The sequence below is a fragment of the Pecten maximus genome, chromosome 6, assembly GCF_902652985.1.
Source record: "Pecten maximus chromosome 6, xPecMax1.1, whole genome shotgun sequence".
NCBI classification, from domain to species: Eukaryota; Metazoa; Mollusca; class Bivalvia; order Pectinida; family Pectinidae; genus Pecten; species Pecten maximus.
Window position 1 is genome coordinate 41,172,174 of NC_047020.1, and position 27,580 is coordinate 41,199,753.

Genomic DNA, 27,580 nt, shown 5'->3' on the forward strand with positions numbered 1-27,580 from the left:
TATTTCTAGGCAACTCTAATGATTCCAGACTTGTGCTAGGATTTACTCACCTACTTCCAGTTTTTCTCTGCATTCTTGCTGTACTCCTTGTTCTTGTATTTATGATCCAAGCTATGTATGTAAGTATGATGGATTATACTTCTGTATAGGGGCCGCGGTGGTCGAGTACGTTTAACAAAATAAACCAAACCAAACTCCTGTTCATTTAATGATTCGACTTAATTTACGTCATATTAAATATACTCCGGGTACACTCTATTTGAATAGATCATTTTGAACCCAAGGAGAGTTCAGATCCTCCTATTTCTGCTCCCAGGGTTCAGACCCCCCCCCCCCCCCCCCCCCCCCCATCCCATTTAAACGAACTCTCTCTGCCCCCAGGGGGCTCAGGTGCTTCGCTTAAATCGACCATATCTGCCCTAGGGTATTCAGGCCCTCCATATAAACAAACCAATTCTGCCCCCAAGGGTGACGTTCAGACCTTCCATTTACACTGAATATCTCTAGCCCCTGGTGTTCAGACTCTACAATTCAATAGACCATCTCTGTTCTTAGGGGTTCAGGCCCTTTATTTAAACAACATTAACACTTCTTCAGAGCAAAGGATTTTCGCAGCAGAAACAAATTCAGCTCATATATACTGGTTGTTTTGACCAGGTGAGCTAACAAATCCCTCGTCTCATATGATATCAGTTTAATTATTTAAGATTTAAACAAGAAACAACTTAAAATGTTAACGAAAAACTTAACTTTATTTATCAATCAAGGCACAATAACAAAACAAATCAACAATCTTTTAAGCATAACTATAAATTTCAAGTCTGGTATCACAGTATGGCCATTCCTGTAAAGAACCTTCAATTCAATTTGTGAATTTATAAGTAATTCATATAGACAAATCAGTGTCTTCAACTGAACAGTGAAGGGGACTACAAGTGTACATCTATTTCATGAAACTATATTTTGCAATATTTTTGTGAATAAAAGAAACTGCCAAAAAAGGCTGAATAAAATTAACTGAGAAATTCTAGTCTGTACATAATTTCTACCAAAAATATAAGTTCTTTCACTTCAAACTTCTGTTCGATAAACCTCCGGTCAGTTCGAATTGGCAGATAATTTGAACACGTTTGTAATTTTGTATAATAAAACGATAATTTTCTCGCTAGTGTTGGTTTAAACTGATGGTTTATAACCGACTCTATTTAGGATACTTTGTCAGGATTTTTGCTGATATCAACCGAGATAGTTTGAACTCAAGCTTATTTCTGAAGAATAATTTCACATAATTAGAACAGGTTATCAATACTTAGTAAATTGTGTTGGAAATGACAAAAGGTTTACTGTATATCATAAGTTTCTGATAAGAAAATTTCTTGACAACAACTAGCTGGGCACAAAGAGTGAACATTCTGCAACTATTATCAACAATTAAAATTTGTGCACAAATACCATTTACCTCTACTTAAAGTTTGATGTTTAAACATTAAATAAACTATACTTAAAATTTGCCTCAACACACAACATCCTGTCAATGTGGAAGTCAATCCTTATTTCCTTCTATCCACAAGAACACCATTTTCTGGACGTCCTCAAGGGACGGACGTTTAGTCTGATCATCCTCAGATGAGGGAGAGTGGTATCTCTCCTTCTTTTCCTTATTTTTTCTTTCCTTCTGAGATGTGTCATCTTTCCCCATGTATGATAAATGTCTTAAGATTTTCTGTTCAAATAGAGACAAAAATTAATCAGTGAAAGTGCTACCCTGATATGTTTCCCAAAATAGAACAAGTATCATTTTGACAGGTATCTATGAAAATCATATTCATCCAGCAATAAGCCTATGCATGCTAATAAGCCCACACATACATTGTGTTTTAAGGTGCTACATCTCAGACGAAGACTAATTATGATGGATTGAATATAGGGAACAACCAACCAATTGAAAAAATAGATTTTTGAAACACCCCCTGTGTATAGAAAGTTGAGCCAAGGATAAAATGTCTGGCAGCCACTGATTGGCCAGTATGTTATGAAGCGAGAAAATAGATATGTAGCCTGATAGGTAACTATCAATAAAAAATGTTGATATTAATTTCGTAAGTCCGATCGATTTTTTTCCCAAAAGTTCAGGTAATAACAATTAACAGGTAAACATTTCAGATTTTTGAGAATTTTTACTGCGAAATTCACCCATTTTCAAAATGGCTACCCTGGAGAAAATTTGAGCTGAAGGACCCAACTTTTTTTTTTGATTAGGTATTATACCCCAAACTTTTGTTATAAACCATAATTCGTCATATTCAATTCAAGAATTTGAATGAAATACTCCAAAACGTTAACACTAAAGTCTATGGGAAAACAATTGGTTGGTTGGTCTCTTGAAAACAAGAAAAGTCTGTTGTATATTTTCATACGATGCCAAAAGTTATATACATATATATTTTGCCACATCCCTTCTCCTGTTTTACAATGTAAAGTAGTTTTGTTTGCTTTTGGGTGCTATCAGGACGAAAACAGGGAATTGAAGACATTTCTGGAGACAACATAAGAAATTCATGCATTTCTGAAGTATTTTCTAATCTTTAAAAGTCGACAGGTTCGTCCAGTTTCTTCTTGATTATGACCTCTGCTTCGGTTTTAAATCTCAGAATGTCACTGAAAAAAAGACGCTTTTCAATATTTGGGACACAGAAATGATGGTCGCTTAACACTGGGAAGGAAAAAATACGGTTGCATTTGAGAGGGAGTCACTTAATTCAGGTGGTCGCTAAGGCAGGTTTGACTGTACCTTATGCTATTACCTCCCTCAAAAAGATTCACCTATTTTTTATATATATTTTTTTTTCTTAAAGTGTAAAAAAAATAAAGAGCATCCTAAAGAAATTCCATGGTACAGCCAGATTTTCCACCTTGATATTTTTCTATCTTAACTTTCTATCTATAAGTAAAGTGATAAGTATTAGCACTTTGTCAGTATCTTTAAAATTTCCTTTGTTGGTGTTGATAAGAAGATACATGTAATTGAATTTCATGCTCACCCAGCCTTCTCTGTCTTTGGTAAGATGCTTCAAAACACGTGACACAAACTGCTGGTATCTATAATATATAAACAGACAACAAATTATGTACAGAGTTAAGAGTTGTTTATTCTAATCAACTAGTTGAACTTTTCTGACAATGTCATATATAGTTACTGCCACAAAGTTGTCGAAGGCATACTGTAAACCTCCGGTTATTTCGAACACGTGGATAGTTCGAACACACATTTTTTTTCTAGAAAAACAATATTTTTTTAGCTAGTAATAGTTCGAATTCTGTTTATTTATATCTGACTCAATTTCAGATAGTTCAAACTTGTCAAATGAAGAACGTAAAATAACATTTTTTCGGCAAACTCCATTGAAAGCTCACGACGACCAGCCCAAAAAAAATACCAATGTACATTGTACAGCACTATACCCTTTTTCCATTATAGATGAACGAAGGGTTGCTTGATCAAATCCCATAACACGGACGCTGTGTTGTATCCTTAAACAAGATCCTTTAATGTGTTTTTTCCGGAAAACTGACCTCTCCCTACTATTAGAATACTGGTATGGTGTCGCTAGAATGTAAGTGACCACTGACCCCTCCCTACTGTTGGAATACTGGTATGGTGACGCGAGAATGTAGGTGACCACTGACCTCTCTCTACTAGTAGAATACTGGTATGGTGTCGTTAGAATGTAAGTGACCACTGACCTCTCCCTACTATTAGAATACTGGTATGGTGTCGTTAGAATGTAAGTGACCACTGACCTCTCCCTACTATTAGAATACTGGTATGGTGTCGCTAGAATGTAAGTGACCACTGACCCCTCCCTACTGTTGGAATACTGGTATGGTGACGCGAGAATGTAGGTGACCACTGACCTCTCTCTACTATAAGAATACTGGTATGGCGCCGCGAGAATTTAGGTGAACACTGACCTCTCCCTACTATTAGAATATTGGTATGGTGACGCGAAAATGTAGGTGACCACTGACCTCTCTCTACTATTAGAATATTGGTATGGTGATGCGAGAATGTAGGTGACCACTGACCTCTCCCTAATGTTGGAATATTGGTATGGTGACACGAGAATGTAGGTGACCACTGACCTCTCCCTACTATTAGAATACTGGTATGGTGAGACAAGAATGCAGGTGACCACTGACCTCTCCCTACTATTAGAATATTGGTATGGTGACACGAGAATGTAGGTGACCAATGACCTCTCCCTAATGTTAGAATATTGGTATGTTGAATGGAGAATGCAGGTGACCACTAACCTCTCCCTACTATTAGAATACTGGTATAGTGATGGTAGACTGTAGGTGACCACTGACCTCTCCCTACCATTAGAATACTGGTATAGTGATGGTAGACTGTAGGTGACCACTGACCTCTCCCTACCATTAGAATACTGGTATAGTGATGGTAGAATGTAGGTGACCACTGACCTCTCCCTGTTGTTTGAATATTGGTAATGTGATGTAAGAATGGCCAGCAACGTCTCGGCCTGGCTTTCCAGTCTACATTCCTCTGTGGAAACTCCAAGCTGGTCAAGTATTTCCTCAAACGTGTGAACAATAGTCCTGTTTTCACAACTCTCACTGCACACCTATATCAACAAAGGTCATACAGTTGTTACTATGACATAGACAGACAGGTGGTCAGGTGGCACAGTGGCAACACACTTGTCTTTCACCTATGCGGCCGGGGTTGGATTCCCCGTTTTAATGTGAAAAGGTACTGGGTCACCTACCCTACCACATGGGTTTTCTCAGGGTATTTCTCTCACAGCCATACCCCTCGCATGCTTCCATCTGGGCTAATAAGAGTGAGGAATATTATTCTAATACAAAATGTATTTCATGGGTGTCTGTGCAATAGTTTGGCCTCTTGCAATAGAACGTTAGTCGATTACCAGTACCAAGGGTCAAATATTCTGGACTACTGCACAGACAGCCATGATATACTTGTTTTATTACATAATCATTAAAACACACTTAGAATCACTGAAATTTCGACTTTCCTGTCGGCCTAGAAGTCGCCATGACTGTCGTCTGACAGTGTTGACATCTGAGTGACGTAGACGCTTGAAATGGTAGGACTAAATTCTGAAATGTCACAGGTTTCATGTGACCCAATTTCAAAGTGTCACAGGTGTTCAGTAGTTCGCACCTGTATGTGCAATAGTTCAAAATATAGCTTATGCTATTAAGGAAAATCAATTGAATTATGTAATTAAAGTTGACATAACTTGTTTTGCAGTTGCTATAGAATAAATAAAATTTACATAGATACAAAAGTGTCAAAATTGAGGGCCCAGCAAAAAGACTTGTCTGCTTTTACTGATAGGACAGATTTTATGAAAAAGTGTAGAATTTTTTCTCAGGTGAATTCCTAATTCATTATTATTACACACATTAATTCCTGTTTTGTGAACAGTTACATTTTTTTTATGAATTATATCATTTTCAAAAAAATTTGCAGAACATGTTATATCTACTCAAAGACATGGTTGGGTAGGTGACTCCCATAACACCTTTTGTCAGATTGGACAATACAAAAAATATCTACCTACCAACTTTCATTTGTTCGGACATTTTGTTTACCCCACATGTGTTCTAAGACAAAGTTGACGGTCAATTGCTAAAAAATAATCTGGTATACACTACTTGACAAAAAAGTCTGGTATACACTACTTGACAAACAAGAATTCCACGGAAGTGGAGGTGTCGCCTGTGTATGCGAATAATTAAAGGGTCATAACTCTTTAAAATTAGGACTTGAAAAAATAAATGGCTATAACTCTTTTAAAAACTTGCGAAAGACTTCCCATGAAATTTTGAATTCATTCCAGTAATTAAAGGGCCATAACTCTTTAAAACTAGGACTTGAATAAAAATAAAACAATAACAAACTTGTCCACAGTATTATGGTAACGAACATTCTATTTTCGCAAAAATAATTAAAGGGCTATAACTCTTTTAAAAAGGTCCGAATAAATTTGGTTAACGAACTTGTCCACAGTATTATGGTAACGAACCTTCCCATGCAGTTTCAAATTAATCCAGTAATAATTATTCAAGTTATTGAGTGGAAACCATTTTGGCAAAAAATTAAAGGGCCATAACTCTTTTAAAATGGTGCGAATAAATTTGGTTAACGAACTTGTCCACAGTATTATGGTAACGAACCTTCCCATGAAGTTTCAAATTAATCCTGTAATAATTAATCAAGTTATTGAGTGGAAACCATTTTCGCTAAAAATTAAAGGGCTATAACTCTTTTAAAAAGGTGCGAATAATTTTGGTTATCGAACTTGTCCGAGCTATCATGGTAATGAACCTTCCCATGAAGTTTCGAATTAATCCGTTCCAAACTACTAAAGTTATCGCACGAAAACCATTTTCCGGCCGACGCCGACGCCGACACCGAAGCCGCCGAAAAGTAATACCTATATGTCTCCTTTTTCAAAGACGACACAAAAAGTCCTTAAATCTGAAAAATTGAATGAATTTTGTGTATAATTATAAGTTGTTTTTTCATATTTTTTTTAATGAAAATGTGCTTGATACACAAATATTTATGGTACAGCATACATTACCTTAGTAAATGAGTCCAGCTTAACCTCACTCTTAACACAAATGTCAACAACATCCTTCAGTAGTCTTGTTGGCAACAAGGGATTTTCTACCAGGGTCTGAAACAAGTACAAAAACTTGCATCTTCTAGCAAAGGCTTGGACCAGGGATTTTCCACTGAGGGCGTTGTATTGTGAAGGATGAATGGGGAGGGTGTCACAATACAATGTATCATCGATTACATTCATGTACTGCAGTTTCCTGGCTATTCATATTTCATATTCCTGCATTATTTCTATCTCTTCATTGAATCAAAGTTGATGAGTCCCCCCCCCCCCCCCCCCAAATTTGGATGGGGATAAGTCCAACCCCCCATTTTTGGCATTTTCACTGCATAGCTATATTCAGGAAATACTGTATCCCAAACTTTTGAATGTCTAACCAACAACGGAAAAATAACAATAAAATGATACTAAACATATGTTGCTAAAATGATTATTTTCAGTAAAAAATGATCATTTTTCTTGAATGATCTTTCTGTGAAAGGCATACTCTTTTTAGTAATTACCTGTATGAAAAGTCTTTCTATATGAATACAGTGAGTTACCTGAATGAGAAGCATTCCAGTCTGAATATAGTAAGTTACCTGTATGAAAAGTATTTCAATTTGAATGCAGTAAGTTACCTGTAAGAGAAGTATTTCAGTCTGAATGCAGTAAGTTACCTGTATGAGAAGTATTTCAGTTTTAATACAGTAAGTTACCTGTATGAGAAGTATTTCAGTTTTAATACAGTATTTTACCTGTATGAGAAGTATTTCAGTAGGAATACAGTATTTTGCCTGTATGAGAAGTATTTCAGTAGGAATACAGTATTTTGCCTGTATGAGAAGTATTTCAGTAGGAATACAGTATTTTTTGCCTGTATGAGAAGTATTTCAGTTTTATTTCAATATTCATAATTTTACCTGTATGAGAAGTATTTCAGCATGCTGTAAGGCATCAAGGCTCAAGTCTAGACAACAAGGACTGGACATATACAGGGACAATGTCTTGATGTGTCTGTCTAACTCGGCCTGGTATGGTCGTCCTTCTGTCTCACGGTATACCTAAAATATAAACAAGTATATAAGGTGAAATATAATTAATATTAGATTACTATTCCGTGGAATTTTCAGTTCAGAAAGTAAAGATATGTAGGCAAAACTTTTTAAAAATATGATATAGAGCAAGGATTTCAACAATGCTTGCCTGATATCAGTGATATAAAATGAAGATAAAGATATAACAGAATAGAAATGTTCATTTCATTTTTTGCAAAACTTGCAAGTCTCAGGTTCTAAGCATGAATGTTTCGAAATCGTTTTTACTGCAACTATATGAAACTAAGGTATCCTTAACTATGATTTTTTAAAAATTGTTTACTCAAACAATGTTCGTGTTTTCATCTTGATATTAAAACTTCACAACACAGGGCCAGGGTTTTAACATAGTACTTTGTATAGGAACTGAAAACAACCAAGTATGCTGGGCATTGCTAATGCAATACATGTCTCCTACTGGCCCCCGCTTAAAATAGTAACAGTGACCTTGACCCAAAAACCCTGAAACTCCAACTTGATCTGTAGCTACTCATACTGAAGTTACATATTACCAACTTTCACCAACATACCTCAAAGCATGGCTGAGAAAAACGCGGAAAACTGAGTGGACGGACTGACAAATGGACGGGGAGGAAATTTAAACCTACACCAGTAGGGGAATTATATATGAGAATTTAAAATTAAAAGTAAGTTTTACTCTTTGGCAGTAGTCTGCCCAGTTAAAGGCATTCTGTATAGATTTGTCGTTCCAGTGAGTAACAGCATCTCCTCCAGCCTGGCGCACTATGTCAGCAAATGTGTACACATTCTTCATCAACGTGTCCATCGCTACGTCTACCTCAGTTTGTCCAAGGCCATGCTGTTCCTGGCTTGTTCCCCAGCCACTGAAGCCAAATATAAAACATATCATGACAAGACAGTTTAGAATACTATAGTCTCACATTTAATGTAGATCCAGGACATCCATGCCAGTAGACACTTGAAAATATGTTTCGACTCCACAAAATCGGATTTGACTAATCTGTTTGACATACATTATTTGTAAGTTTTTATCCTTCAAATTTCCAAGAAATAGTAATTTGCAATTGACTTCTGAAATTGGTAACAGTTAAGGGCCAACTGGATGCCCTAACTACATTCGTAATGTACATACATGTATATGCCTAGTCTGTCTGGATATAGGAGTAAGGTATTTGATCTTTGTTTTTTTTCTCTATTGCATGGTTATATTTTTATTAGTCTCACGTCTTTTCTGTGATCTGTACATGTAAAGCTAGCTAGCTAGCGCGCAGTGCCATTCAAATTTCTAGTGTTCCAACTTGTTGCCAACGCTGGATGTGTTACAGTACCATATAAGGCTACCCCTACACATTGTACCATCTCTAACTTATTTATCTACATCATTTCTTACGTAAGGGTCCCACTGAGTTCTATTATTTTGAAAGCTACATATCCAGATGTTAACCTTTCCAGTAATTCCATAAATCATAAGGAAGGCATGGTTCCCCTTATCAGAGGCCTTACTGAAGTCCATAATTAGCATATCTGTCTGTTCACCCACAGGGACATGTCTACATATACTCTTATATTAGAAAATAGCATGAAATACATATACAATGTACATGTATATAAAAACTCTAGCTATTTTTCAATATAAGAGTAGACATGCCCCTGTGGTTTACCTGCTCCTAAATTACTGAAGATGTCATCATTAAGTAGAAGATCATTTTAACTAACTTTAGATCTATATCTACATGTACTTTAAAAAACTGGTTATATATAAATTGATTATATGATATCCCTCAACTTTCCTTTGATAAGTTTTAGTCATGTATGTTAAGCATGGGAACTAATTAACACCCTGCTCACAGGGGCATGTCTAGTCTTAATTATGTATTAAAAAATAGCCAGAAATCCCTATAATTGGCAGTAGACATGCCCCTGTGCCATATACTGAACTAAAAAAATTTATGTACACCTATAGCTACCAGCAGTTGAGCGTTTCTGCTGTGCCAATCGGGCGAGAGGTGGGTGTAGCTTGATACCGAATGCGCTGCCTTTAGCAAATCGACACTATCAAATATGTCTAATATCTATTTCCTAGCACTGCCATGATTTCTGAATTACAGTATTCCGAAAAGATACTGGGTCATTGAAAATGTTGAAGGCACCCCAGTTGCCGTTTTTTTCACATTAATTAGGGGCAAAGAAAAATATAGACGTGACTGACAGCTGTAACTTTGATTACTAACTATTCTAAATAGAATGTGTCGCCAAAATCTTCATTATGACATTGATTAATCCTACTTACCTCGAGTCGCTTTACCATAAACTTTAGCGCGTTTGTTTTGAAATCTCCCGTATTCGGGTGCATTCGCATAACTCTGTTTAAAAACAGTCCACAAATTCTTATTCTATTTTAAAGTTCATACAATTTCAAACAAAAATTAACATAGCAATTAAGCTATACGACGAAAATGAATTAGTATGTGAGTATGATTGCTAATATTTTCTAATGAGAATACAACTAAATATCCCGATATTTCAGGATATTTGCCACGGAAAATACGCAAATCGAACACGCCTACAAGATCTCTTAATACAACAGCAATTTTCATTGGCTAAGAATGACACACCTTCTAATAAGCTGTTTTTGTATTGAGTTACTTCCCCTCTACCTATGATGCGTCGAAGTTCAGATAGTTAGTTGAAGTTCGAGGGAGAGTTCGAGTTGGAGTGCCTAGGTGTTACTTTGCTGGATGTTGCTACGTATGCTGATGAAAGCGAGAGTGGTGTTGCCATTTATATATACTCTGTACACTGCTGATGTTGCTGAATATATAGACTGAAACTTTACGACGGTGTTGAATTGTGTTTCTCGACGACCCACACTATTTATTTCTAAACTCGAGTATTGTGGCGGGTGTCTGACGCTACCTCGAGGACACATAGAGGTCTACCGAGGGCTGCGGGACTTTGATTCTAGTTCCCCGGCTATTTTCGCTACAATAACAATATACATAGTTCATTTAGTACAGTTTTTAATTAAAATGTTACGTTATAGACGAGTAAATCATTGTATTACAATTTCATGCTTGATTATTATGTATAATGTCAAAAATAACCAAAACTACGCTGTCCAAAATTATAGATTATCCTATGAATCTTTTTTTCCGTCTACTGTTAGGTTATGGAATAATTTACCAATCGATGTCCGAGAGCATCCATCCATCAATTGTTTTAAATCTAAAATCCAACACAACCTTGACGCGTTGCCTTTATTTTATCATGTAGGAAACAGAAAGTTAAATGTTTTGCATACAAGGTTGCGACATGCTTGTAGCAGTTTAAAATATGATTTGTTTCGAGTTAATATAATTAATGATCCATCATGTGAATGTGGAAATGAATGTGAAAATGTTGTGCATTATTTGTTAGAATGTATATTATATAGAAGACAACGTGAAATTTTATTCAACAACATTTCTCAATATTGTAATGTCACAAGCAATGTTGTTCTTTGTGGTTCTCCAAACCTGTCAGACGAGCAAAACGGATATATTTTAAAATCCGTACAGACCTATATTAAAAATAGTAATCGGTTCTAAGGTCGCTTAAGAATATTTCACTTCAATAGATTTAACCCCCCTACCCACTTTTTTTTTGTTATTCTTTTCTTCTTCCTGGCTTTTCAGCTCTCCTCTTCTTAACAAATATCTAACTCTAGAAAACTTAATTGGTGATAGTGTATATTATTGTAGATATGTTATAAATATACAATGTATTTTTGGGAGAAGGCGTTTCTAAGTTGAGATAACTTGTGCCTTATCCCTGTTGTTATATTGAACAATAGAAATATGTTAAATCAAAAGCGAAGGGGCGAAAATACGATGGCGAAGGAGCGAAAACACGATGGCGAAGGAGCGAAGTTCCATCGCCTCTCCGCCATCGTGTTTTCGCTCCTTCGCTCCTTCTCTCCTTCGCTATCGTGTTTTCGCTCCTTCGCTCCTTCTCTCCTTCGCTATCGTGTTTTCGCTCCTTTTTACAAAGGATATATCTTACACGGAGTATTTTCATTAATTTTCACAGGAACTTGGAATCTCTACCTGGAGATGGTAAACAAATTCATTCACAACAATACTTAAAATATTTATCACACACTCATATCGCAGTAGTCTGACCAGAATGATCTGCCGCGCGCGCGTTAAAACTTAAGTTTGTAAGCTGAAAATCGGTAGGTAATTGATATCGGTATGATAATAATCAGTTGCCGGAAAAAACAGTCGTTAATATCTCCCTAGTAACGATTATGACAGTTAAACAAAAACAATGTAAGGTATTTGATAAACTCATCGTTTCTCTAGACATATATTTTTTGCGTGTTGCACCACAGGCACCTGTTTCTGGTTAGTATTAATAGAAAACAAGAAATATCTTTAAAAAAAGATAAACGGCATACTTTAAATGCTAGTTTTATAATATAAAACTGCTGGTGAAATAAATGAACGAACTAATGTGTTTCAGCACAGATAACAAAATGATATCAGTTTGAATCATTTTGGTGATAATACCATACGCGTAGCCAAGTTATTTTGTATGTGTATGCAGAGAAATGAAATGAGGGGTGAATGAGTACCGTATTATGATATACAGTTAAGTGTAAGTCCGTCATTTAACGATGTCCGAATAGTTACGTTGTCCTGTTTTCTTGAAACGACGAGCCTTGTACAGCATTTAGGATGATAATTTGTGTTGACTTTACCTTATTTTGCACGCTTGGAACACGTTTACATAATGTCCGAATATGTGTTCAATAACCATACGTACATAACCATAGTCCATTGGGCAAAGCAGTACCTTTCCTGTGGGAAGGGATGTAAAAGAAAGAAATCAAGACCAAAAACCTGAGATCAACCTTGTATTTAAGTCGCGTTTCCGTAACACGACGTTTTGGGATGCTCATTGCGATAATGGGTGATGTTTTCATGACGGTATATGTAGGTAAAATACATTTAGATATAAAGATACAGTTGTAGTTATAAAAGTTCCAGTAAAGTCGAATTGAATTTTATATAAATGAATCTTTCAACTATACCGGTGGTCATAACATAGCACGACATGTGTTCTAGAGTCAAGTTAAAAGTTAAATGGGAAAGGAATTAATATAAGCTCTAAGCTTGTTTTCCCATCCCATAAAAATATTTGTATATGTATTGATTATTTTGATTAATGAATAAACTATTGTTTAAACTAAGTTAAAAGTTGGAATTGTAACGATTATCATTATACTCAGATAGGGGTTGATTGACGAGGATTAATGTCCTTGTTCTGGTTATAGCCGAGCCTAGGACACTCTCTCAGATACAGGCCAGAGTTCAGAAACTTAACTACCAGGGAACTGTGTTCATGTGACAAGCCAGGAAAACCACACTTGGTCTCGTTTGGAGACGTTAATCCCACTATTTAGCAGCCTTGATATATAAGGCAAAACATTCGTGACAGCGTTGGGGGGCTTCTTCCAAAGAAACAAGTCTTCGGATTTTTCTTTGTCCCACTTTAACCTACCGATTGATTGCGTTCCCTACCACGTAATGACTAGTTATATCAATTAGTGGGTTTGACTAGAACCATCACCTAGGGACAGCATTCATAGTTTGTGTATAGATAAGCTCATATAAATAACAGAGTTTTTTCTTTCTTTGTTTTGTTTTGTTTGTTTTTTTGTTTTTTTTGTTTGTGTTTTGTTTTTGTTGAAAACTGATGTGTACGCAAATGCGTATTTGCGTATAGGCAGCTACGCGCCTGAATACGACTGCATTTCAATCAGGAATATAATTTTATTAATGTGTCATTTGAAAAGATGCATCCACTTATTCAGCTTGCATTCCATCTTAACTGAAATTTGTTTCGTTTTTAACTGCATATCTGCATTTTGCATTTACCGCTACATTGACCAATCACATGCTTCATCTTGACCAGTAACGCCACCTGTCGCGTCATTTCCGGGGACAAAAGAATATTATACGGCTATGCCGAAAATAATATTACCCGGAGTAGGGTCTAATATTTTTTCTATTGACACTAACCGGAAGCAGACGCCTGTGGTTGTGGTCGTGAGCGATTCGTCAATGTAAACGATTTGGAAGATCGTTTAAAGTGTTGCATATACACGAACGCACCTACTTCCCTATTAATATTGACTTGTATGTTGTCAATGTTGTAGTGTTATCAGACTTTAATCGACCTGATGTGACCCCAACCTAAAGTTATCTGCTATCTACAGATAGTGCACCGCCTGATTGATAGTCAGGCCATGTATCATGTATATTGCATATATATTATCATGGTTTGTTAGGCCCTGTATCATGTACATGAACATTGTATATTTTGACTGCGTATACGTTAGTATGCCCGCAGTTGGCATCGAACATTTCCTATGGTTAGCGCGAAATTGACAAAGTTTCCTTAGGTTCAAAAGAAGAAAAAAAGAAGAAATATGTACCTTCTGCAGGAACACATGATAGAAAATTCGTTATAGTACTACGATATCATACAATAATGTTTATATATCAGTTGGAAATAATGTATATGGTAGTCATTGATCATACAATGTATGTACTTAATATCGCGTACAAGTTGGTTATATTAAGCAGGATGTTTGTTTGTTTGTTTGTTTTTGTTTAACGTCCTATTAACAGCCAGGGTCATTTAAGGACGTGCCAGGTTTTGGAGGTGAAGGAAAGCCAGAGTACCCGGAGAAAAACCACTGGCCTACGGTCAGTACCTGGCAACTGCCCCACGTAGGTTTCGAACTCGCAACCCAGAGGTGGAGGGCTAGTGATAAAGTGTCAGGACACCTTAACCACTCGGCCACCGCGGCCCATCTAAGCAGGATGTACGATAATTATGCTATAATATTTGCTAACCATTTATTTTTCTTTCATTTTTTCTTCGTTTTGATTCTCATAACAAGTCATGGTAACTACGAAAGCTTAATCGTGCCATTTTTAGAGGAAAAAAAAGTCGTAGGAACGAGATCAAATAGATTTTCGTCTTTCGTACGACGTAAATACACACACGAACTATTTTAATAGATGGAGACAAACATGAAGGTGTATTGACAGACTGGCAACAGGACTAAAATCACACAGAAAATTAAAAATGTGTCATAACTGTAGACATTTATAGATGAACAATCCTATATTATCAAGAAAGGGCGCCTCGTAACGTAAGCTTTCTTCTGGCACAAGAACATACTAGTGTTTATGCAAAGAGAGACAATTTCGCCATGATTTCCATAAAGTGGTTGAAATGGTGTATTCAACAACAGAAAATTCTTTTGTCTATTATGGATAAGAAATGAATTACAATACAGTAGTACAGAAAAGCTGGGTTTCAAGGACATTTAAACAACTACAACATGACCTTACATGATGGAACGCTGCACGAGTTTCTAGGATGATCCATTCGTAAGTTCGAAGCTGACAAGTTTTTAAATGCTTGTCTGATTCAATGAAAATCTTAAAAGATTTTTACGTAGCAACTGATGGCATACGCAACATTCGAGAACGTTAAACGCTTTACTTTATCAGCAAAGCAACATCTCCGAGGCTAGCATGATAATATACCGGGCAAGACTCAGAAATCATGAACTTATACGCCTATGTTCTGTATCAATTCATAGTTACAGGAATCTGTACATCAAACATCAAACCACACAGTTGTGCGCCATATGCTGGATCTGAGTACGAACGTTTAGCACGTTGTACATGTGCGATTCCACAACTGCTTACACGAAGGCCTTTGAAAACATACCGGAATATTCTGGACTTTTCCGTTAGTGTTAGAATCAAAATTCTGGTAATAAGACGTTCTCAAGATAAAACCCGGGGAAATAACAGCAGAAAAAAACAACAACAAAAAACAGCAACAACGAAAACAAAAAACAACAACAACAACAACAACAACAACAACACCGGCACATCAAGGTGTAACGAACATATTTAACTTCATAAGGGGAACTTTAACACTTCTTGGCGAGATCATGAATGATGAAGAAAAGAAACTGAAGCAAATTTGTTCGAAAAATATTTATTTCGCTGTAAAACAACACGAAGCAAAATATATATGCAAAGCGCCACATGTAAATACACGTGACAAAACTAAAGTTAAGAAAATCAGGCATAAATAGAAAAGAATATGCATGGTACATAAAACACACTTTTTCATAAATTAAAAACTGGAGAGAACTTACGATTCGGTAGAATAAATGATGATAGTCGATCTTTTATCGGCGAATGGAATTGCCGAAAAAGAAAAAAAAAATTGCATGCATTATCATGTGAGGATGAGGCGACTAACGTGAATGTGTTAGATTTCGAGACATCGGCTTTGGGACTTAATTCTTAATTCTTAATTATTAATATTAGAACTGAATAAGAATAAAGCAGGCATTATCATATACCTTCAATCGAGTATCATAGAAGAAGTAAACAAATAAATATATAAAATGAGTAAACATTTATATAAAGTCATATACGATTTCAATCCACAAACAATATCAAACTTGTCCAATACAATTTTATCGATAGTATATAGTTGTATTTAGCCCCCGTAAGCTACAGACGTTTTGGAAGTTTGGATGATATGTATATCAGAACGAAAATGCATGAGTAGCAATCGAAAACAATTGACGAGGCTTTTACTATTATTTACCTATATGTTCTATCCATGTTCATTTCTTACAGAAACAATAATTACGTAGATACTTATCAGCGATACACTGTGATTGTGTTCCATATCTATTTGTCCTCGTGATGTCCCCCACGAAGTAAACTTCACCGTCACTTTCAATATGCGCGGTCACTTCGAACAGGGCGCCACTTGGTGCTGTCTCAAACAATATTGTATATTTATTTTGATCTTTAACTGGTGTGTTGAAGAATTCCCTGATCGTGAATGTCTTTTTTGTCTCATATCGTTTAAAGCTTGAAACAATGAGCTGAGCATCTCTTACTTGTGACAAGGCTAATACTACGCATACGGTTCGGTGCTTATCCAACATGCGATTGATTCTTTCTAAACTGAAATTAACAATTTTCTGAACATCTGGCGAGTCTATATTTGTAGATTTACTTACAAAACACGGACAAAAATGTTCGGCTATGCTAGCGTTTGCGCACGTCCGCTCCTTTGGAATTTTTTCAAAAAGGCTTATACCTCTCCGCGGTTTTGTTGTTTTTCGATTCTGGTCAAAATTCTTGTGTAATACGTCACCAAGCATTGCGTTGACGTCAAAAGCCGTTGTCAGAACGTTTGTGTTCTCCATCATGGTTTGCACAAGATGTTTGTGCTCTTTTTTGAAATGCTCAGGGAGTACTATGGAAAGGAGTGGCATTCTGGCTTCTATTCGCCCGGCTGGAGTGTTTCTTAAATCATCAATTCTACTTCCATGGTCACTCATAAATAACAAAATAGTATTATCAAGATGCCCTTCGATTTTCATCCACCGAAGAAAATCCGTAAAATCTTGATCAGCGATTTCGAGATAATATGGATAGTCATGACTGAGTTCGCTCATCCATGAAAAGCTAAATTTCAATTGAGATTTATATCCTTTTAGAAATCTCTTTAAATTCTCCAAGAATATAACATGTTTGATCCGATTTTGATAGCACAGCGAGGATGGCATCACTTTAATACTTTTATCTTCTAGATAAAGACTTACTTGTTCTAAAGATGTCGACACGGGTGCTAATTTTTTCATAGTAAGATACATTGGACGTAAATAATGATCAGTTGGCTGCACTTTAAAGCCGTTTGACAAATAATTAAATGTCGAGAAATATGGCCAATCCTCGGCAAAATTGGTGACGTAGCCTGCGCTGGAATAATTGTACTGTATAAGAGGGAATTCATCGTAGTACTCCTGTCCCCAGGCGTGACCTAGATCTTCCTTGTCAGCTCGTCTGCCTGTCAACAACGGAACAACATTCGGAAATGTGTTGCCGCCCACTTTCGTATATCCTTTGAAAGTGATTCCTCCCAAATCATTTTGAATATATTTCATAGTTTTTGGAATTTTTCTCAAGGCGCCAGTTCTTGATAAGGAGTCTATACCAAACAGAATCACATTAAATTGATTAGGAGACGCCATTTTTATTTTATTTGCCCTTAATACGGTTCTGAAGTCTATATTTGTAAGCACACTTTGGTATATAAGTTTTGCTTTTTTGTTCAAACAACTTGCCACTACGACATCACTCTCAATATATTCTGGTTCCGTAAATTGCACTTCCGGTTTTAATATGACGTCATCGTCGCCTCCACTACGTTCCACTGGTCTGTAAGAGCAGACTACCTCAGATTTTGAAAGTTTATTTAAAGCGAATGATGATGTGTTAAATTGAATATAGCCGTTCATATCTATAAATACTAATGACATACTCTCGCTACAAGTGGGTGGCTTGGGGTGTTTGTCCAGTTTCGTAAGCTCCTTGTCAAATGGATCGATTTCCGGTATGACACACTGCGCATGCACATCGGCGTGACGCAAGTCTAACGTCATCGGAGTATTGTATTTGTGGTTAAGATAGAATAGTACACACAACATACAGACGAAGAGAAGAATTTTCTTCTGTTTGCTATTAGGCGACCACATTGTACATATGTATAATTCCTGTTCACCCAACTTATTCACCTAGGTTGAAGTAAAAACCTATCTTGAAATATACACACCTAACTGACAATAAACATTCAAAATTTGCTATTCCCACGCTACCTTCCTTTCAACTTTTGCCGCTAGGGGTAACATTCTTCAGAATGGAACGTCTCAATACGCATTCCTTAAGAAATTCGAAGTTTTGAAGTAGATACACTTTGACAATGCAGTTGCCAATTCGACGAAATTTCCTTCAAGGTGTCTTTGTTTTCATGTTGAGAGGTCTGTACACGATTTCTTTTGAAACTTGCAGATTAGGTAATGATGACACTCCTCGACAAATGTGTTCCTCTGTATAACGAATCCCAAAGTGATCCGCATTCCCGCTCACCTAAAATAATAATAAAAAAATGTTGAAAAGGTGTTATTTACAACAAAACACTTTGTTCAATTTCCTAAATGAAATGTGTTGCTTCTTTGTATACTGCATGTCGTGCGGTGTGTGCTGTATGTAATGTGGAAAGTCCCTGTTACTATTTATAGCCGAGCCTAATGTCCTTCCCGTATCGTGGCCAAGTGTTTTGGAGGTCCGTGGTAGATATATTCATTATAGATGGTGATTGTAAAAAAAGCATGTGTGAGAAACCTTGTAGTTCGCCTAATCATTACGCAATCAGAGATGCTGAATAGGGTACCTATAAGAACCACGGAACCAAATGATTTCACATAGACGGTAATGTTAACGTTTACCAGTGTACTGCTTAAATGGAGTTTTCAACACTGGTCCACTAGCCATAATTTTGAAGAATGTCATCTCGGAAACCTGTAAATAGAATGATTAAAAATTCTACCAATTTGAACTTTTTTTTTCATGGGGGCCACCATCTTGTATTGAATCAGCACCAAAAATTCATCTAAATTTACAACAAAATACACACTTAATTAACTCCCCCTGACAAAAACAGGCTAGGAAAAAAATATTTTTTTTTCTATATATTTTACATCTACATGTATTGCCCAGCCCACACATAAAACTTCTCTCACCTAAATATCCAATCAGTAGGCCCCGATGCATTCACCTTCCTATTAAATCTTACTGCCCAAACGGGGAAAACCCACAATCTATTTTTGATTTGGTTCTGTGGTCCCTATATCACCTTGGCTCCATCTGACAGCCATACAGAGGATGGTTACGTATGATGGCCACTTGAGCAGTGGCTATGTTTCAATCACAATAAATGGAATACACATTCTACTAATGCCGTTCTTCAACGACAAACCATATGTCGTGTGATTCCCCGAGACATTGTCCACTTAATACACAACGCTAGCACTTAAAGGTAACTTTACAATCGACATATAATGCAACGTTATCAATTTGTATCGAGTATATAAACCCATATCAATTACATATAGATGCATTGTCGTTCTCCAACGAAAATCAATAGATATCGTCATCCCCAAGGCATTGTCCACCCAATCACACATTTATTTAGAAAACTGGAGAAACGAAATCTACAATCTACAAGACTGAACTTTGTTTAGAGAAATATTTACTGAAATTCCCTCCCAAATCATCCAAAGCTTACTGTAAACTTAGAACAAGTAATACAAAAATACCAATCGAAAGTGGTAGATGGTCTAATATACCACGTGGAAATAGAATTTGCACTTTATGTACATGTTATATAAGAGAAATAGGCGACCAATTTCATCATTTATATAATTGTGATAACCAGACGGAAATATAAGTCTAGATATTATTATGAAAGATCAAATACATTTAAATTCCATACATATTCAATAACGTAACTTAAAATTATGAAAGTGATATGTCACTTTTTCTTATATTTTTGCACTAGCGAAAATATCACCTTTTTTAATATGACCAATCAAAACACTGCTTACAAACGACAAATGTAATAAACAGAATATCTAACAGTATCTTCAGTAATACCAAGTAAATTTCACTCGTGTAGCTAATATTCTAATATTTTCACTCGTGCTGCGCACTCGTGAAAAATATAAAAAAAGAATTAGCCTCACTCATGAAATATATTTGGTATTCAATTTCAAGTTCAATTGTTTATTAAAGTGTCAAACACCTTACAACATATAAAATACATCATACAATATTTCTCTCAAAGTAAGCTATGTCCAGCCATTTATCACTTTTCAATTTCTAGGGAAAGTGACCCACATTCGAAATTGCACAACAGGCCTCTTCCCTCTCTAAACTTAACAATTTTCACATAATCGCTTGTAGTAGGCTCAAACTTATAGGGTCTATGTAGACGTAATTTATTACCATTAGCATTTCCATCATCACTCCACAATAGATTTTGCCAGTTGTCAGCATCAATATTCTGTAATTATTTTTTTGATATTGCTCATTTTTCAGTTTAAAGACTTTTGTGCTGAAATTATATACCTTTAATTAGCCTTTACTATTATATTATGTATCCGAGACTTGGACCATTTATGAGTTTTACTCAATGTCCCATCACTTTCCTTATGTGTTATTCTTAAAGTCTTAAAACATTGATAGTCTGTTTAGTGGTAGTTGACGTCCAACCTATGTCACCCCTTGTGGCCAAGTTACTGGAAAACTTCGATTCTCCAAGAAAATATCGACAGGCCTTGTTTTGTAGTAATGTTACTTCTCTGTAGGAGTTTATACCCAAGAGTCTACTCGCGAAGTAAGTAATAGGCTCCACTAAAGATATGTACAGTTTGGTATAAACAGAGTAAGTCATACCTCCCGCGTGGGTGAGCTTTGAGTAAAGGGCATAAAGGGCTCTACTCGCAGACTTACACAACTCTCGTACAGCGAGACGTAGATCGAGATGTTCATGGAACCACAGTCACAAGTATTTTTACTTAGAACAACTGTCAAAATCAGAGTCACCACATATAAATTTAGATTGTGTTAAAGTCGAAGAAAGGTTACGAAAATAAATAACGTTAGTTTTGTCCTTGTTTATACATGTAATCAGTTTCCATTTTCAAAGTGTATTTTGCATTGAATTTTCATCCGGCGATATGATGACTATATCGTCCGCATACAGAAGGATGGATATCATTGTGTCTTCTACTTAAACACCACAATTCATAGCGTTTATATCTTTAGGCAAGTCGTTTAGAAGTAGAAGTAAAGTAAAGAAAAGTATCGATGAGGCTTTACAGCCTTGTTTTAATTCAGTTGAGACCCAGAATGGGTCAGTTAAATTGCCATTTACCCGAACCCTAATAGTGTTGTGTCCGTAAAGTAATTACATCTCTCGTAGAAATAATCCGTCTATTCCGAGATGCTTCAACTGCTTACTATAAAAAATCTCTATTTACACTGTCAAATACTTTTTTCATGTCTACAAAGCAGACGAACGTGGATTGTTTCCGTATTGTACGTTTTTTGATATGGTATAAAGTGCATATTGGTGGTCAGGAAAAATCGCCGAATCTGTTTTATTCATCGACTAGCATATTGCTAACTCTTCCAACCAGCTATATAAGCGCTGATTAAGTACGAGAGCAGATTGATATGCCTTGAGCCTCATATTGAAGGATTTGAATTTTGCCGGACATATTGTATTATTTATCAACATAATCCCGTTCAGTATCTATACAGTGGTGTTTAAGGGCCTCAATGCCACTTTTATAAAACTTCTTTCCTTGGCTGTTCAGGAAGTCATTCACTGCATGTATGACGTCATCATCGGACTGAAATTGTGTGCCTGAAATAGCTGTTTTCAGTTTTGGAAATAGATAAAAGTCTGATGGAGCGAGATCAGGTGAATAAGACTGATGTTCAATCAATTTAAAGCCACACTTTTGAGTGGCAGCCATGGCAATGACAGACTTATTGTCCTGATGGAATAACAACCTTTAGTGAGCTTTCCGCTGCGCTCAAGTTTAATATTTTCCTGTAAGTGCCCAAGAAGTGAAGCATAGTATGTGGCATTGATTGTTTGTTACTTTTAGAGATAATCTATCACAGAATACCTTCTGCATTCCAGAAAATCGAGGCCATAGCCTTCCCAGCTGATTGAACAGTTTTTGCCTTCTTTGGCGGGGGAGAGCCAGGGCTCTTTAAGCCATTGTTTGGATTGTTTTTTGGCCTCTTAGGTAAAATGATGGACCCATGTTTCATTCATCGTGAAAAATCTCTGAAGAAAGTTGGCAGGATCTTCCTCAAAATTGTTAAGATAAGCACGCGATAATGTGCTTCTGGGGTGCGTCTGATCAGCTGTCAGAAGTCTTGGTACCCATTGGGCCGAAAGCTCATTGCAAGATCCTCTGTCAGAATGGAATGTTCTCTTTCCTGTGAAATGCCAACACTACTGGCTATATATCTTTCTGTGAGCCGAATATCAGTCATAACAATATCATGAATTCTATTGACCATTTCTGGGGTTGCAACATTGACAGGCCTTCCAGGACGGGGGTTTATCCTCAAGGCTCTCCACCTTTTCACTGTAGCATATGAAGGGGCATCTTTCCCTAGTGCTGCTACCATATCATTATATTTACACTTGCAAAGTTTTGTCACTATATAACAATACCAGACCGATTTGTTTACCATTCTTGCATGGAAACATTGACCTTTGAACTTCGAGTGCTTCGGTCGCGGTCTGTTTTCTGTTACTCTCGATGAACGCGTGATGAAATGTTTCTTAAAATAAAACAACACGCTTTGTTTACCATTGTTAAATGTATCAAAATAACATGTTCGACAATATTAAATATGATAATCTATCAAAATGTTTTTGTTATTTATGTTAATATCATAATAAAAAACAGAACTATTTTTTAACGCGGAAAAAAAGTCTCAATTTGTTGTGAAGCGTCACCATTGGCTGTTCTAATAATTGACTCCTCCCACTGTGTCCGACTTTTATATGATTTTTTTATTTACAAAGAAAAAATATTGTTATCACAAAGACTTATAGAAACAACATCCGTAAGTGTAAATATAGGGATTGGATTTCACTTTTATGTTAACCATGCTTTTATGGAGCAATTCCTCTAAGAATGTATTCTAAATGGGGCGCTGCTCTTTCATCGATTTTGTCCCTTTTGCAAAAGCCGCTTGTCTTGTTTAATTTGGAGTGCTACCTCGTCGATATAAACTAACCAAATGAGACCAGTGCTTGGGTACAAGGCCTTATATAGTCAGAGAATAGTGGAACTTAAAAAGAACATCCTTGCGTACCTCCTTCAATACGAGGCTCACAATATATCAATCATTCCTCGTATGTCCGTATACATTTTGCACTGTATAGCTATATAAGTGATATTCCTCACTATATAGCTATATGGGTCCAACCCAACGGGCCTTTTCCTGCATTTGATATAGGGGTTACAATACTTTCACCCCACACGTCCGGAACTATACCTGATCGGAATGAGTTACATATAATCCCGTGAAGTATATGTCTATACAGGCTGAATTCCTCAGCACTGCACTTTGAATGTCATCTATACCTGCCGCTTTGTGCAATTTAGCTCAATACACGGCGTCCTTACTTCCTTTATAGATATGCGGTTGTTTAAAATTGTAATATCTGTATCTAGCACAGGGCCAAGTGAATGTTGGAGATAATCCGTTGAATATTTTACATCGGAGTCAGACGGTACGTTGTATAACTCTTTATAAACATCGTGCAATATTCTTTAGACATGCTCGCCGTCCGTACTTACGTTGCCGTCCTTGTCTATCACTTCATCAGGTTTCGATTTTTAGCGATCATTAGAAATAACCAACTGTCCTATCTTATTACCGAATTGTTTACTTTATTATTTATTTACTTTATTACTGAAGACAATGTTAGATATTTCCTGTTCAACGAAATTTTCCTGTAACGTGTAGTGGTATTCTGTCCAAAACAGTAGTTGATGTGTCCATGCTTTATGTACATGTACTTAACTTAAAGCACGCGTACTACCTGTCAACATGTATGCTATAAATGGAGATCAACAAAGGACACACATTATTTGCACATATATATGTATCTAAATTTTGGTCAGACTTTAGCCAATCGTACAACCATTCAAAACATATCTTTTTCAATAATTATTTTACACTTATCAACAAACAAGAAATAATTGATCTCACAATCCATATAGACTGAATCTAGGTTTTTTACTCGGTTTATTAACCTGTACCCATGATATCTGACGAAAAAAAAAGAAAAAAAAAAAAGAAAAAAAAGGAAAAACTTAAATTTTGGTTAAATGTGCCACGGTTTTCAATTTATTCACACTTTTATGTGTGCATACAGCTAAGATATTTATGTCAAGAATTGTCCTTTATTGTTAGTTCAGCAGAAAAAGAAATCAAAAAAAATGTATGATCCGATATAATATGGCCTTATAAAGCTGCCATTCGAACATATTTTTGCAAGGGTTGATTTGAAAATTAATGTATGTATATGTGTATATAGTATTTATGTATTTATGTAATACAATGTCTTTAAAGATAAAAATTAGAACAAAATGATCTCATAAGATTACCATTTCGAGGGAGGGAACACAACACTGATGTCATTTTGAAATATTGGATGTCATTTCACTATTTAACGTGTACGATAAGTGTGTCTGTTTCTCAGAACTTCCGCATTTACTTGAAATTCTTTTGGAAAATAAAATAAAAAATAAAGAAATCAATTGAATTGCACCTCTCCTTCACTTTTTAAACTTTTTTTGCTATTTTTTTTTTATCCATTGCCTTTATATATCAACGTGTATCAACACTTCAGGCCTAAAGTAGCACAGCTGATTCCTCCTTGAACGTCTATATAGCTGTATGATGCAGTTTAAGTACATTTTAAATTCTACTATATATAACCCTCAAATTATATTGTGTGGTGCTAAAATGTCTTTTGTGCAATCTGTCTGTATTTTGTTTTTATTAGGGTGTCTCCTTGACACCCGTCCTCTTTTGAATAGCTGTTGTGCCGACGTTAAACCTAGAATAAACACACTGACAAAGTTCTCGATAAGCGCCGTAGAATTGATAAGGTCATTGATTTCCTTCAAATTGAGCAGTCTGTTAAGGAGATAAGCTATAGCCGTACTGTATAGCACTTAGATTTCGCGTGGGATTTATTTCGCGTTAATACGCGATGAGAGTCTATCGCGAATTAAAATCCTTCGCGATTATTTATAAGAAAATAACACCTTTGACTGACGGCCATGCTATCAGTAACTGATATGGGAGTCTTACGGGGTCCTTGGCTCTATAGCAGATTATTCGCGAATTTAAGTCAAAAAGCAAAATGTCTTCATGTCATTTCATGTCAAATTCAGGCATATTTCATGTGAAAATTTTCAGGTGAAATTGACCTAAAAAGAGCAAAATAGTCAATTAATGTTAAGAAATTGACCTGAATTTGACATGAAAGTTTCACCTGAATTCACATGGAGATATTTGCAGGTCAAATTGACCTGAAATTGACCTGAACATTTCTTTATGCCAAGTTAACCTAATTTTCAGGTCAACATTTTTCCAGGTCAAATTTACCTCAAGACATTTTGCCTGTGTACAACCTATTGGTGAATTCGAAACACTTTAAATTCAGATACGATATTAACATATACAGTATGTAAATTTCATGGGATAGGTTCATTCTCTTGTAAAGTTTGCCCGTTAATTCCATTTTAACGACAATTTTTCTCATTTTCAGAATGTGACAAGTTTAGATTTGACCAAGATTTACATGGCGGATATTGTCGCTGAATTAGAGGAATGTCACCCTTCCGGAACGCGTGGGTCTCCATGTAAATGTACACTCATTTATCGATTTATAGTTAGAACTACGATTTTATTTACATGTCGGTAGCTTCCGTTTTTGTTGCACCTTCCTTTTAATGGAAACATATGTTTCCGTAATTTTTCAGTAAAATGGTCTTATTAAAGGAGGCATCATCTTGAAATTATAATAAATAAATGTGAAAGATCCGATAAGCAAGCCCTTCTTGATAATTCAACTTTTGTTGTTTGGTTTGGTTCGGGTTCCTTGACGTTGAAGCTATGTCGTGTTTTCGCTAGCTGTAGATAAAATCTTTTATCAGTCAGTAAGAGGAACTCGATTTCATTCAGATAAGTGTGTTGTTAAGGTTGGGGGAAATTAGTGGTTTGAAACAAAGCTCGAACGATATGTAAAAAAGAACATAGCTGATGATTCACCGGTTATTAACCAAGGAACTGTTCGGAATATTAATCAATAAATCTATGTTTAGATAAATAAAAACCAATAGATTAAAAAAAAAATAAAAAATTAGTAATAGATATAAAAGTATTTTTTGGTGAGAATTAAAGATTAATGTCCTTGCTGTATTTCTTCGTCGACTATTGTCAACGTATAATAATTCGGAGTACCTCTGATATACCTCTGTAAAAAGAAGAAAAAATAGATGATGATTCTACGGCTATTAAGCAAGAAACTTTTGTAAAAATTAATCAATAAATCTATATTTAGATAAATTAATAATAATAAATTATGAAAAAATAAATCATTAAAGGGACATCACGGTAAAAACGTTGTAATTTTCAATGAATGTACGTGTTTTGTTCCTTTCCAGTTATGTTTCTGTGCTGTCCCAATGTTCACAGTCGATCCTCATGTCCAGCTTGACCACTTGATTTAGTTGGGAATCCCCCTCTAAATTTAGCGCGGAAATTATTTTTAAATCATCACGTAACTGTTTTGAAATCGAGGCAACACAAGCACACGATAGTTTACAAGGGATTAGTTGGACAACGATATTATACAGTGGTTTAAATGTTAAATAACACGTTCTGTATATATTCCGGCACATATATTTATGTGTAAATAAGTGTAAACACCGTACATATAGTATAGTGACAGTAGCGATGTACTGGTACAGACTGTATAAATATTACCGAGTTTGTGTAAATATTACCGAGATTGTCATGACCTACTATCCAGCAATCAAGCAGAATACGAGCAGCGTCCGTATTACTGCTGTTTTCATGTTTGAACTGTATTGTACTGCTTCCCCAGTTTAATTCTAGGATTGTGTTTGACCCATTTTCCAATTATTCTCTTCATTGCGGAAGCTGTTATCGTTTTCAACCGCAGTCGATTCACATTGGAAGCCATTTTTGCTTTCAGGTGTTTTAGTGTGTTGTGCGCATGCGTGTTATCGTATATGTCACAAAATTTGCATATTCAGACTAT

The 27,580-nt window shown here is 35.9% G+C and overlaps 2 protein-coding genes across 2 annotated transcripts; both read right to left on the reverse strand.

The window, feature by feature from the left end:
• Positions 1–725: 725 nt before the first annotated feature.
• LOC117329799 lies at positions 726–10,117 on the reverse strand. Its single transcript, XM_033887950.1, has 7 exons — positions 10,029–10,117; positions 8,415–8,601; positions 7,583–7,723; positions 6,639–6,734; positions 4,486–4,646; positions 3,042–3,099; positions 726–1,723 (listed from the first exon to the last, which is right to left on the reverse strand). The coding sequence occupies exons 2-7, from the start codon at positions 8,541–8,543 to the stop codon at positions 1,544–1,546; spliced, it is 765 nt and encodes a 254-aa protein (XP_033743841.1). The 5' UTR covers positions 8,544–8,601; positions 10,029–10,117; the 3' UTR covers positions 726–1,543.
• A 5,675-nt stretch (positions 10,118–15,792) lies between these two features.
• LOC117329800 lies at positions 15,793–18,786 on the reverse strand. The gene has a single exon (XM_033887951.1). It carries the CDS (start codon positions 18,375–18,377, stop codon positions 16,452–16,454), a length of 1,926 nt encoding a protein of 641 aa, XP_033743842.1. The 5' UTR covers positions 18,378–18,786; the 3' UTR covers positions 15,793–16,451.
• Positions 18,787–27,580: the final 8,794 nt, after the last annotated feature.